This window comes from Lissotriton helveticus, chromosome 10 (assembly GCF_964261635.1).
Source record: "Lissotriton helveticus chromosome 10, aLisHel1.1, whole genome shotgun sequence".
Taxonomy (NCBI): domain Eukaryota; kingdom Metazoa; phylum Chordata; class Amphibia; order Caudata; family Salamandridae; genus Lissotriton; species Lissotriton helveticus.
In genome coordinates, this window is record NC_136071.1 from 994309971 (window position 1) to 994331513 (window position 21543).

Consider the following 21543-nt stretch of genomic DNA (forward strand, 5'->3'; position numbering starts at 1 on the left):
GGACATATCGCACACCCCTCTACAAATGGCCGGGGTCTCCCGACTGACAGAGTTGTACCGGGCATGGGCGGAAGGTTGGGGCCTGACAGACATTTGGCGTGCACTACACTCGGAGCTGAAGGAATACTCTTATTATTCACATATACACTTGGTGCACACTAGGATTGATAGGTTCATGTGTTCCGCGTCACTTGTCTCGAAGGTAGGGAACCCGGAGTATTTAGCCAAAACCTTTTCGGATCACAGACCTCTGTCGTTCAGCCTCCTCTGGGGCCGAGTTCCGACCCCGGTTCCTACCTGGCAATTAAACCCGCTCCTCCTGGAGGACGCCCCCTTCCGGACGACCCTGTCCAATACCCTGAGTAAATATTTTATGAAAAATTGGGACTCCGCCACCTCTAATCTGGTGGTGTGGGACGCCATGAAGGTCATAGTGCGAGGTGCGGCAATAGGCCAGCTGGTGGGAGCCCGACAGGAAATTCACCAGAAACTCTGCGGGATAGAAGATCGGTTAAAGACACTTGAAAGGGAAGCGAGCGTAGACCCTGAGAAGAGAGTGGAGCTGCAAAAAGAGAATATAGATCATGCCGACATGTTGGAAACATTGAGAGTCATAGACCACAAAGAATATCTACGCCGACAACATACGGAGGCGGACAGATCGGGGGCGTTACTGGCCTGCTTGGTGCGGGACCAACCCGACCCTCCGGTGATAACCCAAATACGTGCACAATTGGGCGACCTGGTTCATACGCAATTAGAGATCAACAGAGCGTTCCATGACCATCTGAAAATGCTATACGCCCCCTCTGGCCGGGAGGATCCGGACCGAATGTCCGACTTCCTTGGTGAACTCCCCTTCCCGACTTTGTCGGCTGACGCCCAACTGGAACTAGAAGGGCCCATCACACAGCATGAAATACGGACTGCCATCAAATCTCTTAACCGCAATAAAACACCGGGAATAGACGGGCTCCCGGTGGAATTTTATGCGACCTACTCCGACACCCTGGGGCCTGTTCTGGAAAAAGTATACCGGGCGGCGCTCGAGGAGGGACACTTACACGAATCGACGATGCAGGCATTAGTTATCTCTATACCTAAACCTGGCAGGGATACCTTGGATATGACAAGTTATAGGCCCCTGTTGATGCTCTCCACGGAGTATAAAATACTTAGCAAGGCAATTGCCTTGAGGCTGCAAACTTACCTTCCTACCCTTGTCCATCGTGACCAGTGTGGGTTCCTCCCGGGATGGAGCACCTCCTTGAATACACGGAGGTTGCACACACTCATGACGACTACGCTGCAGGAATTCCCCAGGGCTGGCTGTATAGCGCTGGACCTCAGACAGGCATTTGACTCTCTGTCTTGGTCATTTATGTTTACAACCTTGGAGAGATTCGGGCTCCCAGATTCTTACTTGGCGTGGATCAGACTGCTTCATACCGATCCTTCGGCTAGGGCGCGCACAGGACGGCATGTCTCCAATAGTTATTCAGTACACCGAGGCACCCGACAGGGTTGCCCCCTGTCCCCACTCTTATTTGTACTCGCCCTTGAGCCTCTGGCTATAGCCTTGCGTGCCCAGGGTGAGCAGATGGGCATCCCGATTAGAGGTACACATAACCTGATATCGATCTACGCAGACGATATTTTACTATACTTCAAAGACCTGGAGGCGGACCACACTGCTATATACGAGATCTTTAACCGCTTTGAGGAGATTTCGGGTTTGGCCATTAACCCAGACAAATCGCATGGCTTCTATTTCAGGGACACGCCAAGCCCTGTCTCCATCCCTTTTGGAGCTTACCTAATCCCAGTGGCACAGACTACATTTAAGTACCTGGGGATTCAGGTGTATAGGTCGCCGGACGACCAAATTGACGGGAACATTAAACGAGCCTTTACGCGTCTTCGTAATTCTGTGGGCTTCTGGACTTCTTTGCCCTTATCTGTAATGGGCAGAATCACGATATCCAAGATGGTAATGCTCCCCCACATGCTGTATTTCTTCATTAATCTCCCTGTAATCCTGCCTCAACAAATATTTGATACACTCAATGCACTCTCTGTTAGCCTCATCTGGGGTGTCGGTAGAAGACGGACTAGCCTACGAAAGCTGCAGCTGGGGACTCGATCGGGGGATGAGGGGCCCCAGATTTCCGAGGCTATTATTATGCTAGCCAACCCCAGTGGTTGTCCTACTGGACGGCAGGTCGGAATCTCTACAAAATTGACTATACACTGGAGAGGCTGAGACGAGGAGAACTACACGCCCTCCTACTCCCGAGAAGCCGAATCCCCACAGATTGTCATCCGCTTCTGCGCACGGCTTTGATGTGTTGGCGGAAAGCGTTGGCATACACTTCATCAACTGTAGCGTATGCAGCAAACATCCCCCTACTGGGAATCCCAACACCACAGGGTAGGCTCACGGACAGAGTATTGCGTCCCTGGGAAACGGCTGGGATAACGGGAGTGGGTGCCTTTTTTGGTGACGATAACCACCTAGATCACAACACCTTCTTGCAGGTCACGGGCGCCCCCCCAGACTCTCCCGGTTGCATGCCACTGTCACACACTACATCAGAACCATCTGGGCGCCACAACGACTCCAACCTGCACAACATAAACTGGTTCATTTATTATACTACATGGGAGCAGGGGGCCATTTGGTCCGTTGGCTATATACGGGGATCAGAACGCATGCAGCAATCTCGATCACGACACTTAAGAACACCTGGGTCCAAGACACAGACACAATGCTGACAGATAAAGAGTGGCAGTTGATCCTGGAACACCCTAGGCGGGTTTCACGAAACGTTAAGTTCAGATTTATACAGGTGATGGTCCTGCATAGAGCCTATTTGACCCCCAAAAGGCTACACAAAATGTTTCCGAACTCCCCCCACTGTTGCCCACGTTGTGGAGAGGACGAGGCTGGGTTCCTCCATATGGTCTGGTCCTGTACTCGAATACGAGGGTATTGGTTGGAGGTGTACCGGACATTACGGACGGTCACACATTTGCCAGTGCCAGAAGAAGCACTGCCCTGCCTAATGGGGTTTCGTAGGCGACCTAAGTCACTGAAGGCCCAGTTGAAATTCCTTGATCTGGCACTACTGCTGGCAGTCAGAGCATTAACGATGAGGTGGAAATCCCCCAGATCACCGGGGACACCCTTGTGGCAGGTGGAAGTAGTGAAATGGGGACGAGCAGAGGGGATAGCTCTCCGGAGGGAGGAGGCGGGGGTCTACGGAAATATCCTATATCACAAGATTGGGAGATTATGTTAATGGCGCTGGAAGAAATAGACCTAGTCCCCGCACCCGGGCACGGATCGCAGGGACAGTGAACATCATAGAGGTCAATCTGGCGAGATCTGGTAGTGCCCGAGTAACCACACAACTTACTAAGATTCAGCACATGACAGTGTACATATTAGATAGAGTTGGTTGAGGTCGGCTCAAGTAGGACCCCGTTGCCACCAGGAGGAGGGTGGGATTGACTGTGGGAGGGGGTTGGAGAAGGAGGCAGGAAGTTGGGTGTGTTATTTTGTTCTCTTCCTAATGTATTATCGGATAATGTAGCAGGTATACTGCTGAATTGTACTACGAGATGGAAAGATGCAACATGGTACAGACATTCAAGGACAATATATTACGCATCACACTGTACGTTCCTCGAGGGTTGCCCTGAGGCTGCAGGACGATATGATTGGGGAGAAAAACGGAAAAGGTGGCTGATGTACCAGTATGTTGAAATGTAAATGTTTTTCTCCTGATTTGCACAGCTATGAATAAAGAGTTATAAAAAAAAATGACTTACTGAACTGTGTGTCAGAACAAGTTTCACAAGGATCTGTGGAAAGATACTGCAATCCACTGCCCTGCTGTGTTTATGTAAACCATCCAGGGGATTTTCTTTTTCTTCTTCAAATATCTTTATTGGCATGTTTTCATAAAATTAGGACCAGTAATTGATTTGTACATATTATTATAATCACATCAACTTTATGTACGTGTTTCAATACGTTGCGTCATATATTTCAGCAGTTTCATCTGTGCTTCAAATTTGCGTGGCCCAGTGTATAAACAGTTTTCACCTCAAAATACTTTATTTCTTAACTTTGCCCCGCTCCCCGCCCACTCAGCTCAGCTCAGCATTTTAGGACTTTCACCTTATTCCTCTAAGGATCTTGATTTAACCCTTGTACTGACACCTGTACTCCATCTTAGTTTTAGTTTAGTTTTCCTTACTTACTTCTGGAATGTTCTTACTATGAGGTATTCACAGTGGGTGCTAATCATCCAGGGGATCTTATGACAAATCAATGTTATGGCCATTTCTGAATAAACATCCCAGATTTTTTTAATTTTTCTGGAATTTATTTAGCCTTAATTAGGACTCAGGGAACTGTCAAACAGCTATTTGATGCAACAGAGTGTGTGCTCCTATCCCAAAATTAATTTGGCAGTCACAAATATAGTCACATATGTGGCCTGTTGCTGTTCATTACAATAGACCCACTCACATTTATGAGGTACTTTTTTATTGGTAGAAGAGTGGGAACTCTGGGTGTTGGGACATTTGACTATCAAGATAAATTAACCAAGAATTCAAAGAGCAAGAGCTGGATGTTATTTGCAGTCACACAGCATCCCTACTTGATCACATAAAATTTGGGAAACTGATAAAATACTGCTTTTTTCGGAACCTGCCTGTGATATAATCTAAGTCCTCCCTCTTTGGGATTGCTGTGTAATGATGCTGTTGCTCCAGCTTACAGAAAAGATGCTCTTAAGGTTTGCAGAGCATCCCATAACTTTATAAATAAATAACACACAGGCATTGTAGACTTGCCTGAGTGACATTCTTCTCCTGCAGATCTTATTTCATGATTGTGGGAGTTGCTGGGGATAAATATATTCAGCACATATTATGCAGCAGCCGGTCCTCTGCGACAATCCAACCTCCCTACTTAGGGGGTCATTACGATGTCGGGCGGATTTCCTCCGCCAGGCTGGCGGTGGCCACCGCCCGACATCCACTGCCCAATTCCCCCCGCCATATTTGGATGGCGGTGGGACCGCGGCGGTGTCAAACACCGCCCGCCTGTTTATCGCCCCGGTCGCCTTGCGGCCGGGGCGGTCACTGAGTTACATGGTGGCGGTGTCTGTTAGACACCGCCCGCCATATTCCTATGGGCATTTTCAAATGCTTTTCCGTGGCGGCAATGCTGCCACGGAAAGGCATGCGGAGACTCCCTGCGGGGGCCCCTTGCGGGCCCCCTGGGAGTCCGGGGCTTGTGGAGTGGACCGCACGGTGCCTGTCATGTTGTGCTTTGAAATGCACAACGTTCATTTTTACCATTGTGGTAAATATACAGGATGCGCCTGCCACACAGCATCCTAATGCCAAAATCGGGACCCCCGCCCTGTAGGCGGGCGGTCCACATTACCGAAAGGGTGGCGAGCGGGCAAAGCCCTCCCGCCATCCTAATAAACCCCTTAATATCAGTCATTTTACTATTGAATAAAAAACTGCAAGCTTTTAGGAGAGCGAAATATGGAGTATAGTAATAAGCGGGAGTGTCAGTTAAACCACAAATTAAAATTAATGGTAATGGTAATCTAAAAATCTTTTTATGAAAACTTGAATTCAAATTGTTATTCTTTTTGACAGTTAAATGGCTTGAGTAATACAGAATGGGCATCCTTTTCACACCATTACATAACGCTGTTCAATGTAAATCAACCTAAGGTATTAAACTAATTCCATAACTAAAACATCGGGGCCATAAGGAGATTGATGAACTGCAGAAGTTGAACTTTGTTCTCAATGGAAAAAATTTAGTTGTATTTTATATTTTTTCGTTTCAACAAAAACAATAGGGAATGGGAGATAATTATGAACATAACATCAAGCAACATTTAGCTACGGTACTAACCTGACCCCATATTATTTTCCAGCAGTGTAACTTGGAAACAGATTTAAAGAAATGCAGGCTATACACTAGTTTCATTGTATTTCTCAGTGAAACTTGGCAACTTATACTTTCAAAAGTAAAAATAAAGATTCTTAACAGTTACAACTGCCGTGCAGATCTCCAACATAGAGTAATGATTAACACACGTATGGCCTTACATGACACAAGTTTCTAATCCTTATAAAACAGCCATCCCTTTGATTTTACTGCGCAATTTCCAGATTCCAGAAGATGGTTATGTTAAAACCTGAACACGGATACCATTATTGCAATCTTTGAAGAAGTCGAGAGCTATTTGTGTTTTACCAAACTAACCTAAATTGTACTTTTTCAAAAACATTTTCTACCCCCAGAAACATTAATAACATTTGGCCATATGAATCATTCCCTTTCACAAACCAGGATGTGCACTCTGCGCAAAGACAGGTATGCTATGCGACCTATGTACTAATAGGTAGGCAGATGCAATTTACGAGCCCCTGTGATTGGCTGCCAGTGCGAGGGGGGAATCCTATAAGCCTCCATCGCTGAATTTGCCTTCCAAAATGGCAAACGATTTTAAATGCATGCTATGTCCATTAAAGTTCCAGCTTTAACAAAAAAAACTCTTTTGGAAGACCTGGGATGGAGTCTGGACCACTGCTTGCTCACCCCACCCTAGAAGCCACGCCAAGACTCAAGTGGGTGTCCCAAGGGGGCATCTTTCACTTTGCAAATCAGCTACCTGGGTAACTCATCGATGCATTGTGAGTGCAACTCCAGTTACTAACCATTCCTATATTCCTTTCTGAATCAGAAATCCCACGGTGTCCCACTGCACACTCATCAGAAGACTGCTGGACAGAGTTATCCAAGGACCGGCACTCAACTGGATTTTCTCCTTCCTTGCATGAAGAACACAGCAAATCATACAACCATTTTGAAGGTAGGAACCAAAAAACCTGATCTGCCGAGTCCCCCAGGGTTCGTCACCCAGCCCCACCCTGTTCAACAGTTACATGACACCTCTCATCAAAATCATCACAGCCCATGTCATCTCCGTCATATCTTATGCTGATGACACCCAACTCATCCTATCACTGATTAATGAGCCTACCACCCCAAGAACCAACTTCTCCAATTGTATGATCAATGTAGCAGATTGGATGAAAATGCAGTTGCCTGAAGCTTGATTCTGACAAGAAGGAAGTGTTGACACCACCGTCCAGCAACATCTAAATATGGTGGGGCGCGATGCCCAAGAAACTCACCATATGCAAGTTCCCTTTTCTGGAGGGTCCAGCTGACCATCTCTCTCTCTTACTGGTGCTCTCCCCCATCAGGGTTACTAGGGAGGAAGGGGAAGGACTTCCTCTCTTGTACAGTGTGAAACCAGCCAATCTTGGAGCTGTACTGCAGCTCTAGGATTGGCTGGAGCAGACTAACCAGTGCTCATTTTGAGGCTGAAAGCCTGTGGCTGCAATGTTTTTCAGCCTTGGAATTGCAGGCTCTGAAGTGCGGATGTGAAATTGGCCAGCTGTAAACAGCCAACCAATCCCACATACAGACTGGCAGGTGCTGAAGCAATAGTGCAATTGCACTAATCAACTGCGCCCCCTGCCCTCGTGCTATAACAACACGAGCCTGGGACACATTAATTCATTCATGTGATCTTTATTTCGGCACATTATGGCCATAAAAGATACATGCAAAACAACAAAATACATATTACGATGGTGAAAATAAAATGTATACAAGATAACCAATCGGGATAGCAGAAATACAATAAAATTCATCAGTTAAAAAGGCACATCAAATATTAATTTAAATACTAGTTTAAAAGGAACTTTTTTTTGTGCAGTTCCAGAAGATAATATTCCAGTAGTGCAACTCATCAGTGTACAACAAATAATCAGAACAAACCTAACATATACACGAAGAATGCACACAGCCTGGACATTTATAGGTCTAAACCCAGTTTCTTACGGGAAAAGCTTGCTGACAATAGAAATCTGCTGACACAAAACACAACAAGTTGACTAGTCTCCGTTTTGACAATCCTATATGCTTCAACATACTATCTTATACCTAAAGCATTACACAAGGGCTTAATCCATCGTTTCCTTGCCAGATCATATGCAGTACAAAAAAACAGAATATGATTATCATCCTCTCTAGATTTTAACTGGCAACACATACATTTTGCGCTTTTCGGATGCCCCGTTGACATTTCCCATCTTGCTAGCATTACATTTGTTTTGAGTATTCCATACCTAAATTTTAGGTATAGGCTTTTAGCCAGTGGTGGTCGTATCTCATCTAGAAATTCCTCAAAGTGTGAGGAACCCTTAAATGCAAGAAAACTACTCGTAATGGATCCACATGGATGGTCATTTAGGAGATTGTGTGTTATGTAGGCCCAAAATGTTACCTTTACTTGTTTCTTACAGCTTTGTGTCAGACACGAAGGGTCTTCCCAAAAATGAGACAGCCCTATTCTGCAAAGCCAAGTTTGAACATGTTTCAACCAAGGATTAGAATTGTAAACGTCCAGGCTGTTCACTTCCAAAAGACCATCTCTATAATCTGCAAGTTTGGGTGTGCCCCAAAGTCTCACCCAGTATGAGAGTGGACGTAATATTGCAAGATGGTCCGTGCGTTTCATGCATAAATCTAAAAATAGCGGTAAACGTGGGGTACGTTTGGGCAATCTCAAAATACTTCTATAAAAATTATTTTCATTTTTCAAAAAAAGATTCCCAGCATTAATACCCCAGATTTCTGCTTCATAGAGAGCACCAGACTGAGCCTTTCATTTAAACACTTCGAGTGCTGGTGATATTGATTTATTAAGGCTCGCCCTAAGTCTCTTTCTATAAGGTAGGGTGTCCTGATTAAACATAGTTTTACTTTTTTCAATTTGGGTTTTCCATGTATTTTTCGAATCTAGAGAAACACCCAAATAAGAAAAGCTTGACATAAGTAAGAGTTTTTGACTGTTTAAGGTAAAAATTCCTCTTGAAAGATTTATGGGGATTGAGGGCCATGCATTGGGTCTTTTTTGTATTTAATTCTAATCCTTTCTTGTCGCAATACAGTTGGAAGGTATTTAAAAGGGTTTGCAGACCAATGGGCGTTTGCGAGATCAGGATTGTATCGTCCGCAAATAAGAGTGCTGGTACCCTCACTCCATTCAGCTTAGGTGAATCGTTATTACTCTCTTCTAAATAAGCTGGAATGTCATTAACAAATAATGAAAAAAGCTTGGGAGCCAACACACACCCTTTGCGGACTCCCCGCTTTATTGGGACAGGTTTGGTTAATTCCCCATTTGGACCCCAGCGCACTCTAGCATAGTTGTTATCATGCAATCTTGTAATCTGCTGGAGTAGACAAGCCGGTAATCTCAACGCAAACAAACAATCCCATAAACAATCATGCAAAACTGAATCAAAAGCTGCCCTAAGGTCAACAAAAGCTACATAAATGTGCCCCTTCAATAAAAAAACATACTTCCAGGAAAGACAACAGAATCTGAAAACTTGGTCAATTGTACTTGTGTTGCTTCTAAAACCTGCTTGGAACTTAGTGAAGATCTCATCCTCATCAATCCACAAGTTCATACGAGTTAAGAGGTGCCTCGAAAATATCTTTTGTAAAATATCTAAAAGACAAATTGGACGATAGTTGGATGGATCGTTTCTATCTCCCTTTTTGAAAATTAAAATGATTTCGGCACCCCTCCAGCTATCAGGTTAGTTTACACCAGTAACTAGAATGTTAAAAAGCTGATTAATATATGGTGCCCAGACTCTAGTCTCATGCTTGTACAAATCCCCGTGTATTTTGTCTAGCCCTGGTGCTTTACCATTTTTAACTGAGCTGATAGCTTGCTCAGTTTCTTCTAGGCTAAAGACTATAGTACTTGTACAGGTTACTAGCCATGGGCAATCCTCAGTAACTATCTCCATGTTTTCTGGGGCTTCATATAGGTAAAATGGTTAACCCATGTCTGTTCGTCAATAAACACGTCATCAGATGTTTTATCTCCAAGTTTCTCATTTGCAACTAGTTTCCAAAAGCCCACATTATCCTTAGACTTTGCAGCCAATAGCATGTTCTCCGAGCAATCCTCATCCCAATTTGTTCTAGCAGTTGCCTGAATCCTCCTATATTCTCTCCTTAACACCCTAATCACATCTGGTGTTTTGTTTTTAATTGCCTCTAAAAGTGAGGCCTTACTTAAACGACAGTCTTTGTTATACCAAGGTTTAGTACCAACAGAGCTAATTTTAGTTAGCCGTTTTTTGGGGGCATTTTTGACACATAGGGTACAAGAGATGAAAAAAAAAACAGTATGCAGATCAACAAAGTCATTATCCCCTACCGGTTGGATCAGATGGCTTGCAAATGTATCAGCAAAGAGCAAATAAATACTTGATAGTGCTTCTCCATTACCCAATAGGCTAGCCCATTTAAGTGAGCGCCTATTGTTGGTCATTAATGGGGCATCATTAATATTGTTATCCAAGATATAGTGCTCCTTCACTGAACTAATGCTAGGAACCAGTCGATAGTCTATTGATAAATGTAGTGGCCGGTGGTCACTTTCAAACCTAGGCATAATTTCAAGATCTGTTAGGTAGGGCCAAACGTCAAAGGATCCAGAATATAGTCAATACGGCTTTGGGAATTGTTTTTGACAAAGGTTGGAGCCTTTGGGGAATCAGATGGGAGACGGCCATTACAGGCCCTCAGTCCATGCACTGTTAATAATCTCATTATTTGGACTGCTAAGGTCGTGCATCGCACTCCCTCCATGTAAGATAGGGGTGGAATGTTATTAGCCCTATCCTCATCTCCAAAAATATCACCAAACCCTAAGATTGGCTCAAAGTTACAATTCAAGTCTCCGCCAATTATAATACTTGGTGTGTCTACACAATTGGTTAAGAAATTATCTAGTTTTCCAAAATTGCAGACTCCTTTGATAACCAGCATGGTCGGTTATATACATTAAATAAAGAGATACGCCTACCATCCTTTAGTTTAACTACTAGCCCCAATATGTCAGCTGAGTCAATGTTTAATAGCGTTATGCTTACATCCAAAGACAATTTTACCCATACTGTAAGCCCCCTGATGGCCTACCTCTGGCCGATGGTACTGCCTCTATATTAAAAGTCCTAAATCCCACTCTGTATGGTATTTCCAGGGCCCATGTTTCCTGGAGAAAACAGATATCACTGGATTCTATATAGTTGGACCAATCGGGATCACAAAGATTTTTTGTCTGAACCGCGATATTCCAGGATATCAATGTTAAATTTGGGGGGTATTTGCTTGTTTTACTACTTTTGTCCCCTCAATTAATACATTTCGGCTACATGCCCTTACGGCTGGGGATATGACTGATGTAAAATAAACGACATCCCCCAAACTTGGGATCCGAGCACTTCTTGCATAAGTATCTGGTCTCCCTGGGTTCGACCCGACTAAAGTCAATTCTTGGGTATATGGCTTCAAAACAGGCGGTAGGGCTGGAGATTCTCCCAAAACCCCGACGGTAATAACAGATCCCAAACTTGACTCTAAACCTACTCCTGATATCTCCAGCAGCAACTGTTGCATGGTAACTTTAGGTTTATGACCACTAGCAATATTCCCCTTGCCTAAATCAACATTATCCTTGGTATCGAGGACCAGGGGCATAGGTTTAGTTAGTCAATCAACCATCTCTAGGGAGGAAAAATCGTGAAATCTATTCGTGTTAATGATGGGCAATAAAGAATCCGCCTTAGAGCCCAACCCCTGATTTGAAGGGCGATAAAAGTAACCCAGAGAGAGGGCGTGTATATTGGTATGAGCCTTCTGGGTTTCGTCACATACACTCAGGAGGTGACGTACAGTGTTTGGCCGTTTGAAATTGACAACAATACAATCCCCCTCAATATCTTTCTTTTGTTCACCCACGCAACCCACTCTACGAACCATAATGATCTCATTTATTTTTGAGTGGCTAAAACCTTTAAACTTTTGTAGCCAATCTACAACCTTATTTCTTAGTGTATACCAAGTTTCGTTTTGGCCACTCCTAAGTGCGGCACTCCTGTTAATATTAAAACATATGGGAACGCTGCTGGTGGTAATCTCAGGTTATCAATATTTGGGGTACTATTAGTTACATGCAAACTTGGGTTAGGTATTATTGATTTGCTATTACTAGGGTCTGACAAACTCTCTGAAGCTTTGACCTGCTTCTCACTGTTTGGACCTGTTTTATTACAGTCCGTGACAGTCTCAGCTGGTAGATGACAGGTTACTCTGGGAGCTGCCTTTACTATAGGAGGAGCAGCTACCGCTAAAGATGTTAAAGTGTTTGGCACAGAGAAACCTTCACTAGACCTTTCAGCACACCCAATCGTCCCCACGAGAGCTTTAGAACATTCTATAAAAAGGTCATTCCCCTTTTTTATCATAACTTCTATTTCTAGAAGTCCCAGGTTTACACCTTTAATTCTATCATCCAAGTCCTTAGATATTGAGACCAAAAGATCATTCACTTGCTCCTGCATGGAACGTAGTGTGGATTTGAAAATATCGGCTACTATCAGTTCTAAAGAGTCTATCATACTGTCAGATCCAACACTTGGCAAAGAAGAAACTGCTTCTGTTTGGGTGCCGAACAATCTCTTTTTGGGACTGCAGTTGCTCGCTTGCACCATCTGAGTAGCTACTTGTTTCACATTTGCTCCCACCGCACCTTTACTTTTGTATGTTCTTTTCCTTTGTTGCACAGGTTTTGATTTGTTTTTTTCCTGGACCCCTTTACGTGCACCTCTTTGCCTAGTCATCATTGGTGATGTCAACGAAACATCATAGTCCGACTGAGATGTTTGGACTATCTGAATATATGTTGCCTCTGGCATCACATGGGTAGGTACTATTACCGGCAATTATTTACAAGCTGGTTGGGATAAGTTCAATAGACCGGGAGAAGTATGTGTCAAGTGCGACGTAAATGTAGATGGATCCATGGACATCCTTTTCTCTACCCTTGCAATTTCGTGACTAATAAGAGATTCTGCACGTAGGAAAAAAACGTCCAGAGTGCCACTTAAACATTTCCTCGTGCCCTGAGGACCAGGAGTCGAAAAGCCCTCGGGTAAATGATTAGCCATCAGCAGTACTGTGGAGATCCAAGCTCAATGTGTATCCACTATACTGATAGTTTCTAGCATGAAACATCTATATCAACAAGAGCCTAACAGTTACTGACCATCAAGCTCACCTTGCAGAGGATATAACAGTACTTGAAATGCCAGCAAAGGGAGTGGCCCAGCCCAGCCTCGGTCGAACCCGGACGGCCACAGACGGCCCGCCCTTTGCCTGGGCTTAGCCCGGCACTGCCCGCGCGCGGACCCGCGACGCGGGGGATAAGCGCTATTTAAAGCGCCTCCAGGCGTGTTGATGACGGTGGCGGCAAGGTCGCAAGGCATCCTGGGGGTTGTGGTCCTTCACTAGGCGGCCGCGGGCTGCGGCGGCGGGAGGGCAGCTGTGGCGGTCAGAGAAGTGTGGAAGCACCGGGAACAGCCAGTAGATATTGGAGAATGCCCACAAAGTTAAAAAGCTACACTGGGACACATTAATATAACGGAACTTTTTACAATTTTATTAATGTGTGTGCCTGCTGAGCTCGCAGCAGGCGAGGCAACGCTCCTCCGCCATAATGAAGGAGCTGCCACAGAGTGATGGTGCTTCGGCAACAAGAACACCCCCTGGGACTCCACATGCTTCCATATAGTCCACATGTTTTGCAAGATCTTCAAGTGGATATCAAAGAATGCCAGATGCACCGTAACACAAGCCCTCATCACAAGCAGACTAGACTACGACAATGCACTCTGCATCAGAATCTCCAACCATCTCCTCCACAGACTCCATACCATCCAGAATGCCACAGCAAAACTCATCCTTGCCCTCACACAACACTCTCACATCACATCACATCACATGGCAGAGAGCCCTGGAAGAAAAATTGTTCTAATGTACATTACAGCTTATCATAATAGTAAACAGTCCAGAGGGATACGACTAGGGCAGACAGAAGTATGTCTAGTAATATACACTTTTCATAAATTCCCAGGATCGTACTCTGGAAAATATCAACTACAAGAATATTGTGGCAAACTAATATTGTGGACAAAATATCGAGGGAAAACATTAATTGAAAGAGGTAAAACGTAATTGGCTTCTCGTCTTCTTTAGGCATTAGACATTTATTTTGTTTACCAAAATTTGGGAACAATGTGAAAAAAAACATTTAATGCGAATTTTAGAAATTAAGAATCTAAACATACTTGTCGTTAATCAAAACCATAACTGAATAAATGTAAAAAGTTAATTGCCTCTCATTTTTTTCTGTTTAGCCATGTATTTTGCTTACCTACAATTTGGACTAAAATAAACAACTAAAAGAATGTAATAGGAATTTTAGAGGTTAAGACATTGAACATAATCTTTCACCACTAGAATTGTAACACATAAATAGTTATTGGCATCTATTATCAGCATATCATCACTTTGTTGAGTACTTATTTTGTATGCCCACAATAAAAAGCAATATGAAGATAGCTAATTAAAAAAATCAAAGCAATGGAATGGGATTTTTCTTAGAGAAGAAACTGAACATACTTCGTCATTACTTTTCACATTAGTGCACCCATCTATACCCCGAGTTTTTGTTCCATCAGGACATATGGCAGTGATATTTACACGCAGTCCTTGAATGTTGTTGACCACCGAGATTTTCACTTCTGAAAGCAGAGCCTGCAGGAAATAGCATTGTTAGTAACGTTGCATTTTTGTATACGATAGCTAAACCAGTTTCAAATAAACATAGCCCCGCTTACACGGAGTACACTTTCAAATGAGATGATGGAAAAGTGCTTGAAAGAAGGAAAGAGGGTGGCGTAATGAAAAGATACATTGTTTACTGCACAAAGAAGACATTGTGTTCTCATTGTGATACAGTGAAAAAGGACAGCCCTCATATTGAAAACGAAGATAAAATAAAGCCTAAGCAACCACCACTCTGTAACTCTGCGTTGTTTCTAAAAATGCCGAATATTTTAAAAGTATTATTTAAAAAAAAATGTATAAACTTACATTGATATGGTAAGTCTATACTGTCAACAACACAAGTCAATATCTGCCGTTACATTCTGCGGTCTGAACTACTAAACACAAGGATCCATGTTTTGAAGATATTTCCCCTTTGACATTTACAAACTCTGGGGAAATAACAGTCATTCTTTTATATAGCCCATGGGTAATTCCTAAAGCCAGTGTCCTGATTCTCTTTTTGCTGTGACAATCGTGAACTTGGTGATTTGCTTTCCCATATGTGTAATTACGTTATCATTCCTTTATAGTTGTTATTTTAAGTTTTATACATTCATTTGCTCCTTTACTTTAAGGTGGATTTACCTCCATTGAATCAATAGGAGGCAACCCAAAGATATGCTGTTTATTGGAATTGGATCTCTGAATTCCTTCCCTTGTCCAAGTGCAGATGATTCATCGATCTTCTTATTTTAACAAGTGATATAAAATATTTGTTGCAGAGCAAAGAGTAGAATGTGTGGGACATAACATTTCATTGCATTTGGTGAGCAGAGCAAATGTATTGTCCACTGTGGCCTAGAGGGACAACCACCCATGCTGATGGGATCTAACACAAGCCTTGATCAGAAATGTCCTCATCTACAATGGATGTGCAGACAGCCACCTTCATAATGCAGACAACATGCTGAGAGTCCGGTATACATATTTGTAAAGCAGCAGCTATGACCCTGTAGCAGGGTCAGAGAGATTAGCATTGCCTTTCGTATACAATGGCTACTTAAGGGTATCAGTGCAGCATTCTATGAGACAAGTTCACCCATAAGTAGAAAACTATTTTCTATTCTGCACTACTTCTATAGCGCAGGTCTACCTGTGAGCCTCCAAGCGCTTTCACAGCTACTGTGGAGCAGCTCCCAGATAAGATTACTCCCTGAATAGTCAGGTCTTTTGACCTTTACGGAAGGGGAACTCTTGCTCCAGAGAGCAAAGTTTGAGAGGGAGGGAGTTTCAGAGCTTAGACCCCAGAAAAGACGTAGAGTGACCACCCAGTGCAATCTCTTAAACCTAGGAACCTTGAGTAGGTGTGCAGAGGCTGATCTTAGAGGACTGCTGGGAACATACAAAGAAGCTAGTGATCGTAACAACGGAGGACCTATAGTGTTTACTGCCCTATGAATTATGCATCAGGATTTAAACTGGATGTGGCACACCACCGGTAGCCAGAGGAGATCCTTGAGGGCCTTAGCAGCTGAGTGACATTTGTGAGTCTCAGTAAGAAGTTGAGCTGCATATTCTGTACTATTTGCATATTTTCAGTATTTTGATCACATAGCATGGAGAGCCAAGGTATAAGATTCCCATAGTCTAGGCGTGCCAGGACCTGGACAATATCTCTTTCAGCTGTAAAAGGGAGGAGCTTAAGAACTTTTCTCAATAAACTCAGAATGCAGTAGCAGCTTGTAGAAATTAAGGTTGTGTACTGTTAAATAATTAAGTAGGATACCTGGCCTCTGTGCCTCTGTCTTATTTATCTTACAGACCACAAGGTGCATAGAGCAGAGATAAGGTGCCGAGCTGATTAGATAACCATCCTTTGTGGCCTTAAATGTGTCCACAAATGTGAGAATCTCAACAAACATACGAATGAGTAAACAATCTAGTCCCTCAAACCCTGGGCTCATGAGCCTAACCTTCACTTCTGAATTCACCATCTTGACTCTGTCGACCAATCAACCTTAGAAGCAGGTAGGCATATGAGGTAAGGAAACATGTCAGTACAGCCCTGCATCACTAGCAGCCCAATACCTAAGTGTTGAAAGCTGCTGTTCATTTCTGTGACCAGCTGGTTAGGTGGATGAGGGGCAAATATAACAAGGCAATTAAGTAAATGGAAATACCAAGAGTTTGGAGAGTCATACTGAAAGCAGACATGACTTGCATGACTGCCACCTTAGAAGCAGGGGGATTTTGTGTACCACAAATTTCAGGAGACTAAGCAAACCATGTTTAAGGTTAGGCACACACCCCGTTTAAAAACAGTGGAAGCAACCATATTGTGGTCAGGTCAGATAACAAATAAGCATGAAAGGAGAATGAATCTGCGTTACTCTCTGTCAATTAAATCTGCTACAAGAAAGGAAGTAACGGGGAAAATATAAACAAGAATTAAAACACTATTTAAACATGCTTTAGGTAAGGACAGCATATGCACAAGTATAAGAAACTCTTAAATATATAAGGAGCGCTCAAAAGTAAATACCTGTTTGTGCATACTGAGCCCAGGTGCTCATGGGTGCTTCCCATATACAAGAGAATACAAAACAGAAAGTATAGCTAAATAACATAAGTATAAAGCATTTTACCTAGTGCACTCTGATTTATAATTACTCTGCAGTGCCAGAAATGCTAATTCAGAAACCAGCTTTCACAGAGTCTGGCACTGCTACACAAGGTCATGGTAGAGAAAGCTCCAATATAATGCTGCAGCTTTTCTCAACACATCTTCCATCATGGAGACATGTTGAACATGAGTGACATACAACTCTCTGCGAAATACACCCTATTTAAAGCATAAAACCTGAATCAATATCTGTATTTGAGATGAATCCTTGCCGCTATCTCTAAAGGCAGTGGAGTCTGGTGATCCTTGAAAGTAGTAGTGCAGAAATACCTGTGGTGAATTGGACAATGTGTGGCTGCTTTCAGTGGCCCTTCGGATGTTTTCTCCCTCCCAGAAAAATAGAAATGCGCTCTACAGCATAATTTAGTTGTAAGTTAGCCAACCAGGCAGTAATAATGGTTTATGAACTGAGAGTCTTATACAGTGTTTCGGGTAAGTATAACCATCTTCTGGAGTTTTGGGGTTTTACCTTTCTCTAGATTAAAAAACATTATGCTCTGTAGAGCACAGTTTCCAAAACTGAAGAGCTATAGAACATACAGGCAGTTAAGAACATTTGTTTTCCGATAACTTTATTTTTCATTGCATCTCTTTTTACATTTACATTCTATTTCTTTCGTTTTTTAAGTGCTTTGTCTGACAACAGTCTCATTGAAATGGACAGTGTGGAAAAATGGAAGTTTGTCAAACACTTACAATCTGAGGATGTACTGAGGAGAGTAGGACACATTTTACAGGCTCAATATGTAATGCTATTGCTCACATTATGCAGAACCAACAGGCACAGCCAGCTGATGGGTTACACCGGGAAACAACCTTTACAACGCAACTTTTACAACGCACTACCATTACAACGAAACTTTTACAACGCAACATCCATTATAACGCATGCATTTACAACGCAACAATTACAACGCATGACACTACAACGCACACCACTACAACACATGTCATTACAACGCAGACATTACAACGCATACCATTACAACGCATAGCATTACAACACATAGTCCCTCTACACTATCCAACACTTACCCTACTGTTGCACCCCCTGGAGTTAGAATAGTAATTTTAACCCCTACACTATCCAACACTTACCCTACTGTTGCACCCCCTGGAGTTAGAATAGTAATTTTAACCCCTACACTATCCAATACTTACCTGATATGCAATGTAATGTTATGCGTTGTAATGGTATGCGTTGTAAAGGTAGTATGCGATGTAATGGAATGCGTTGTAAAGGTAGTTTTTAAATTTTCGTTGTAAATGCATGCGTTGTAATAGAATGCGTTGTAATGGATGTTGCGTTCTAAAAAATGCGTTGTAAAGGTAGGCGTTGTAAAAGTATGCGTTGTAACGTCATACATCCGTTACACCACTCTAACATGCCACAGGCATAGACATCAGTCCTGACTAAGACTTAAATATTAGCTTAAAATGTGTGTGTGTGTGTAATTGTAATGAATATCAGCTTGTACGTTTATTAAAATACACGATTTTGAAACTGAGCTCCAATGAAACCTTTTAATTTATGTGAATAAATGAGATGGCCATTGTAATGGAGCATCATGATAGACAAGGATTGATGGATAATTTGCAGACAACCGCACAAATGTTTACCCATAATTATCATTTTGCTTAATATATTTTGCGAACAGTTGAACATTTTTAAGAGAACAGCAGCTTGTTTGGTTCTACTGGCATTCTTATGTGAACTACATACACACGTTCTATAAAGAACTGACTATTTACCTAGTAAGCAGAACTATTACCACAACAGGAAAGACTGGAAGGAAGACTGTGTACCTGATAAGCATCTATAACCAGTTCTTCAAGATTTGTTGCTTCTGGTTTTAGTTCTTTGGCAATGGTACCAGGCAATAGCTGTAGAAGATCCTAACAATAAAACAGTTTTAACAGTTAAAATACAAATATGTATTGAGAAATATGTTAGTATATTCAGCTGTACACTTATTGTTTTAACATTCAAATACCAGACTAAGCAATCCCAATCTACTTGCAGTTTTTTCCTGACCTACATGTTATAAGGGTGTGATACTTGAAACATATAATTTGGGTGGGTTATGATTTCATTTCAAGACCAGAGGCTACCATTATGCATTACAACCTTTAATGCTACTCCTGCAGCCCCTTTGAAGAACACGTAAGAAAGCTAGAACCAGAACTTTCCAGTCAATAAATAACCCTTTCACTGAACATTCCTCCCCTTTTAATTGCTGCTCCTGAGGAGATAAGTACCTTTTTTGTAATCATTTGGTAAATGTATTGAATTTTGATGCAAGAGGAATAGTATTTTTGAGTCATCAGCAAAGTCTCCTAAGAATGATATAAATTACTTTATTTTAAAAAATACATGTTATTTGTAACATTCTGTATCCCTTACCACTGGGCTGTATAGACTTAGCAGTAAAAAATAAAATAATTAAAAATCGTTGCCTAACAGAAATATATGATTGGCCCCTCTGGCTAAAAACAAAGAGGTCATAAAGAACTCAGTCATTATTGGAGTTTGAATCTATGCACATTGCAAGCATTCAGAACATTTCACATCACACAAGAAAGTAATGCTCCTAATTTTCCATAATACCATGAACTCATCTACTTTTTCCTTGGTCTGAGCTCTAATGACTAGATATTTCTTAGCAGTGATCTTCATTACACTGAATCCTTTTCTTACCCGTTCACGCCTACAACAAATGAAGATGAGCACTCTCAGAGCACTGCATTACTCTATCTCGCAAATGATGTTAACTAGAAACCTTCAATAAAATGCACTTAGGCCTTCATTCTGCCATGGGAGTATATAGTTGGTGCTCTTGTTTAAGCTAATTAAGCCAACACATCAACATCACACCCGCAAGCCATGCTACATAGTGCCACAGTGGCAAGAGTGGAAAAAGGGAGAATGTGGGTCAGTTTCATGAAGATTACTAGTCACCATTCCGGAGCAAGGATAATCAAGGGGTGTAATGAAACACAGCCACTTGTATAAAGCAACACCACCAGAAGATCCAGAATATCTAGAAAATATAGTAGACACAACCTCCACGACAATCATCACAATTTGCACTGCTGCACACCTCGAGTTTATAGTGGAAAGTTGGTGAACAAGGATGCTTATTTTGCTGTGTTAGAGATGTGCCGCAGATGTTCGCCATCATCAGCTTAGAAAAATCTCCTGGGATGCTAACATAGTTTTGGAACTATCCAGAATTATAGCAGAAATCTGGACACCCCTATTACTCATTAAATTTCCTTCCGATATGACCCAGACAACAAAAAACTGAAAATGCACCAAAGACTCAAAACACCAATGTGGAATTCTTGTTGCTTCCCACCTCCCTTACTACATTCATTCATAAAACCATGTATCCTCAGGAAAGAAGCTTAAGACCAAAAACTAAGGACGAACAAGTTCCTGATCAACGAAAAAATAATACAAGTCATACATTACTACAGGAAAAAAAAGTCTGAAGAACAAAGCACCAATCTAAAAGAAGAAATGTCTTATACAAATTATGAGTGGACCCCATCTCCTCTAGGTAATAGCATGAGTCCATGGCCCCCAAGAATTTCACATTGGATAGCAAGATCTACTAGTGAAACTACAATAATAACTTAAAAGGGACAGTCTGAAGAGCTTTTGTCATTAGTAAAAGATCACACATTGGGAAAGGACACCGCACCCTGGGCAAGGCAAGTAAAATCTCTATAGCAGTCCATAACGATTTATTGCAATCTTTATTTTCATAATTTAATTTGGTGTTTTGCACTCACTTAAAAGTCTACTGCCTCCAAAATATATCAATGCATTTGGGCCTGTGTGTACAGTTACATAGGCCTCTTCAGTCTAAAGTGCAAGGAATAAAGGGCCTGTTTACGACTTTGGCGCAGTTGCGACGGCTCTCCGCTGACACAGCTGCGCCAAAGCTGCTCAAGGGCTGCCCGCCTTATAATGAGTTGAACTCGTGCAATATGGACGGTCCTTGACTTTCCCATAGGGATGCCTGGAAAATGGGCA

General features: G+C 42.4%; 1 protein-coding gene across 1 annotated transcript in view; it reads right to left on the reverse strand.

Moving 5' to 3' along the window:
• Positions 1-21543, reverse strand: part of ITGB8 (integrin subunit beta 8) — a 295047-nt gene that overhangs the window by 73654 nt on the left and 199850 nt on the right. Inside the window, 2 exon segments of the mRNA XM_078663672.1 lie at positions 14669-14803; positions 19308-19397. Of these exon segments, the coding sequence (XP_078519798.1) occupies positions 14669-14803; positions 19308-19397 (225 nt within the window).